This window comes from Lolium rigidum, chromosome 3, assembly GCF_022539505.1.
Source record: "Lolium rigidum isolate FL_2022 chromosome 3, APGP_CSIRO_Lrig_0.1, whole genome shotgun sequence".
NCBI classification, from domain to species: Eukaryota; Viridiplantae; Streptophyta; class Magnoliopsida; order Poales; family Poaceae; genus Lolium; species Lolium rigidum.
This window is the reverse complement of record NC_061510.1, coordinates 216,483,199-216,485,988: the sequence shown is the minus strand read 5'-3', so window position 1 is coordinate 216,485,988 and position 2,790 is coordinate 216,483,199. Positions and strand designations below refer to the sequence as shown.

Genomic DNA, 2,790 nt, shown 5'->3' with positions numbered 1-2,790 from the left:
TTATTTTTCCAACTCTAATGAGCCAAGTTTGAAATAGGTCAAACAAATTTATTAAATTTTTGATGCGAGGTATCCTAATGTTTTTCTAAGTTTCACTATCGCTTAAAAGTTGACTTTTAAATACTATTAAAATAGAGTAAATGTTGATAATGTTTTGAACATCTCTTCACAACGAATTGAAATATTTTAATGCTTTTTAAAAAGACCTTATGGTTTAACGTCTACATAAGTTTCAAGCTAACTAATAGATCCTCTAAAATAATAAAAGAGGACAAGGTGTTTTTACACCGAGGAGTAGATGCTCCTGTTTTTTCAATGAGTTTCAAACATATTTACAAATGTTGAAAAATTATGTGAATTTTTTTTGCACGTACATCTCAACATTCTATGTGCTCGCAAAGATGTTTCACAAAAAGCTAATGTTGCTTGTGTCGTGTGCAAAAAGCAAAATGCGATGCTAAAAAATAGCTTATATTCAAACATTCTCTTTATCTTTTTTGATACTAGATATAAAAAATGTCGGTTTTCCACGAAAATTTTCGTGCAAAGTACCTAAAGTAATGACATGTATGCTAGAAATTTTGTTCCATTTTTAAAACATTTTAAAAGTTTTTCAAGTGGCACGAGCATATGCACGTAGGATCAAATTTTTATTTCCGAGTGAAAAAGCTAATTCAATTCTAAAAAAGTTCAAGGAGAGAGAAATGGAACAACCGTGCATGGTAGAATCGCCGGACTCCTGTGGAAGGGGTCGTTGGCTGGGCGGCCGGCTGCAGCCTGCAGGTTGTCGCCGGGCCTCTTGTCGTGCTGCATATCTCTGCATATCCGCCCGTCAGAGAGTCATATCAGCTAGGTCTTAGTTAATTATCAGCGACGACTTGTACACTCTCTCTCCATCAGCCATCATACACTCGCTATAAATAACCTAGCACGGACATGTCTCAGCTCGTATCAGGACTCAGGAGCAGCTGTCGCGTACGCAATCACGTACAGGTGGAGGAGATCTCGATCGAGTAGGCCGGCAACGAGAGAACTAATTATGGCCGCTGCTGCCGCCGCATCACGCCGGAGCATGGGGGAGAGGTGGGGCCTTGCCGGCACCACGGCCCTCGTCACCGGCGGCAGCAAAGGGATCGGGTACATATATACTTACTCTGAGCTACCGTCGATGTTATGCAAAGGTATTAATGTACATTTGCTTTCATGGCGGTCTCGATCGACAGGCATGCGATTGTGGAGGAGCTGGCGGAGCTCGGCGCGAGGGTGCACACGTGCTCCCGGAACGCGGCGGAGCTGGAGGAGTGCCGTCGGCGGTGGGAGGAGAAGAACCTCCGCGTCACCGTCTCCGTCTGCGACGTCTCCGTGCGCGCCGAGAGGGAGAAGCTCATGGACACGGTGAAGCGAGCCTTCGGCGGCAAGCTGGACGTCCTGGTGAACAACGCGGCGCAGTCGATGGTGAAGCCGGCGACGGAGTGCACCGGCGAGGACTACGCGCGGGTGATGGCCACCAACCTCGAATCGTGCTTCCACCTCGCCCAGCTCGCGCATCCGCTGCTGCTCTCTGGCCGCGGCAGAGGTGGCGGCTGCGGCGGAGGAAGCGTCGTCCACATCTCCTCCATCGCCGGGTTCGTCGGCTTCCCGGGCCTCACCGTCTACTCCATGGCGAAAGGGGCCATGAACCAGCTCACCCGCAGCCTCGCCGCCGAGTGGGCCGGCGACGGCATACGGGTCAACTGTGTCGCGCCCGGCGGCATCAACACCGACATCGCCAAAAACGTGGTAAGTAATCGACGGAAGCTAGACTATATATCAACTAGCAGTTCCACGGTTGTAATTTTGATTTGAGTTTTTCTGATTTGTACTTGCATGTTGTGTGCAGCAGGAGACGATGGACCCGGAGATGGTGAGCAGCCAGGCGGCGAGGGTGCCGATGGGGCGGCTGGGCGAGACATCGGAGGTGGCTTCGGTGGTAGCATTCCTCTGCATGCCGGGGGCCTCCTATATCACCGGCCAAGTCCTCTGCGTCGACGGTGGATGCACCATTGCTTGATTCTTGCTACGCCACCATAGCTTGATTCTTGCTACGTCTGTGTATCTATCGAGTCCGTTTAATCTACGACACCCTGCGGGCTAGCTAAGCCATTTGCATACGTGGTGATATATGCCTCATTTCTTCCTCCGTATCAGTTGATGTGTACGTGACTACGTACGTGTTAAGGTTATCCGTGAATAATATGTCTTCTAAGGATCAGATATTCAGATTGTTGTTCTTGGGGTTGTTTGGAGTAAGGTACTCTAATGCCTTTTTTTCTTTAGTTCTAACCTGCTACCTATCAAAAAAGATTTGGAATTAGAAAGATAGAGTTCTGTAAAAATCAACCTATAATAATGCACGGGTATTTTTTTTTTGTCTCTGAATAAGTAGTTCGATGCTTACAATTGACGAAACAATTGGATGTACTCATTGTTTTAATGCAACTCCAGTCAAGTGCAGCAACAATGCTATTTTCACAACGGTCTTAGACTAAAGCTGCAGCAACTACATATCAAGCGAACTCCTGTTTAGACTTATTTGCCTTCCACCTGGCATAGTTCAGCCCACTACAGATATCAGTATAAGTTAGCTCACATGTACATAATTATATATGGTGCCAGAAGTCAATTCTTCAATTCTTATATCTGCAAAAATCAAGAAAATCAAGAGAATAAATATAGCAACGATCTACAATGTTTTAGAATGAACTCCAGTCATAAAAAAAATCCCATGAAAATTGAATCTCCAGGCAATGA

The 2,790-nt window shown here is 46.3% G+C and overlaps 1 protein-coding gene across 1 annotated transcript; it reads left to right on the top strand.

Annotated features, from left to right (window-relative positions):
• The first annotated feature begins 1,039 nt into the window (after window positions 1–1,039).
• Window positions 1,040–2,050, top strand: LOC124698974 (noroxomaritidine/norcraugsodine reductase-like). The gene is made up of 3 exons (XM_047231351.1): window positions 1,040–1,137; window positions 1,224–1,779; window positions 1,880–2,050. Exons 1-3 carry the CDS (start codon window positions 1,040–1,042, stop codon window positions 2,048–2,050), a joined length of 825 nt encoding a protein of 274 aa, XP_047087307.1.
• Window positions 2,051–2,790: the final 740 nt, after the last annotated feature.

Excerpts from the sequence above, each read along its gene's own strand:
- LOC124698974 (XM_047231351.1), top strand. The coding sequence starts at position 1,040 with ATGGCCGCTGCTGCCGCCGCATCACGCCGGAGCATGGGGGAGAGGTGG. Across the intron at positions 1,138-1,223 it reads GGCGGCAGCAAAGGGATCGG|GCATGCGATTGTGGAGGAGC; the intron begins GTACATATATAC and ends CTCGATCGACAG. Across the intron at positions 1,780-1,879 it reads CCGACATCGCCAAAAACGTG|CAGGAGACGATGGACCCGGA; the intron begins GTAAGTAATCGA and ends TGTTGTGTGCAG.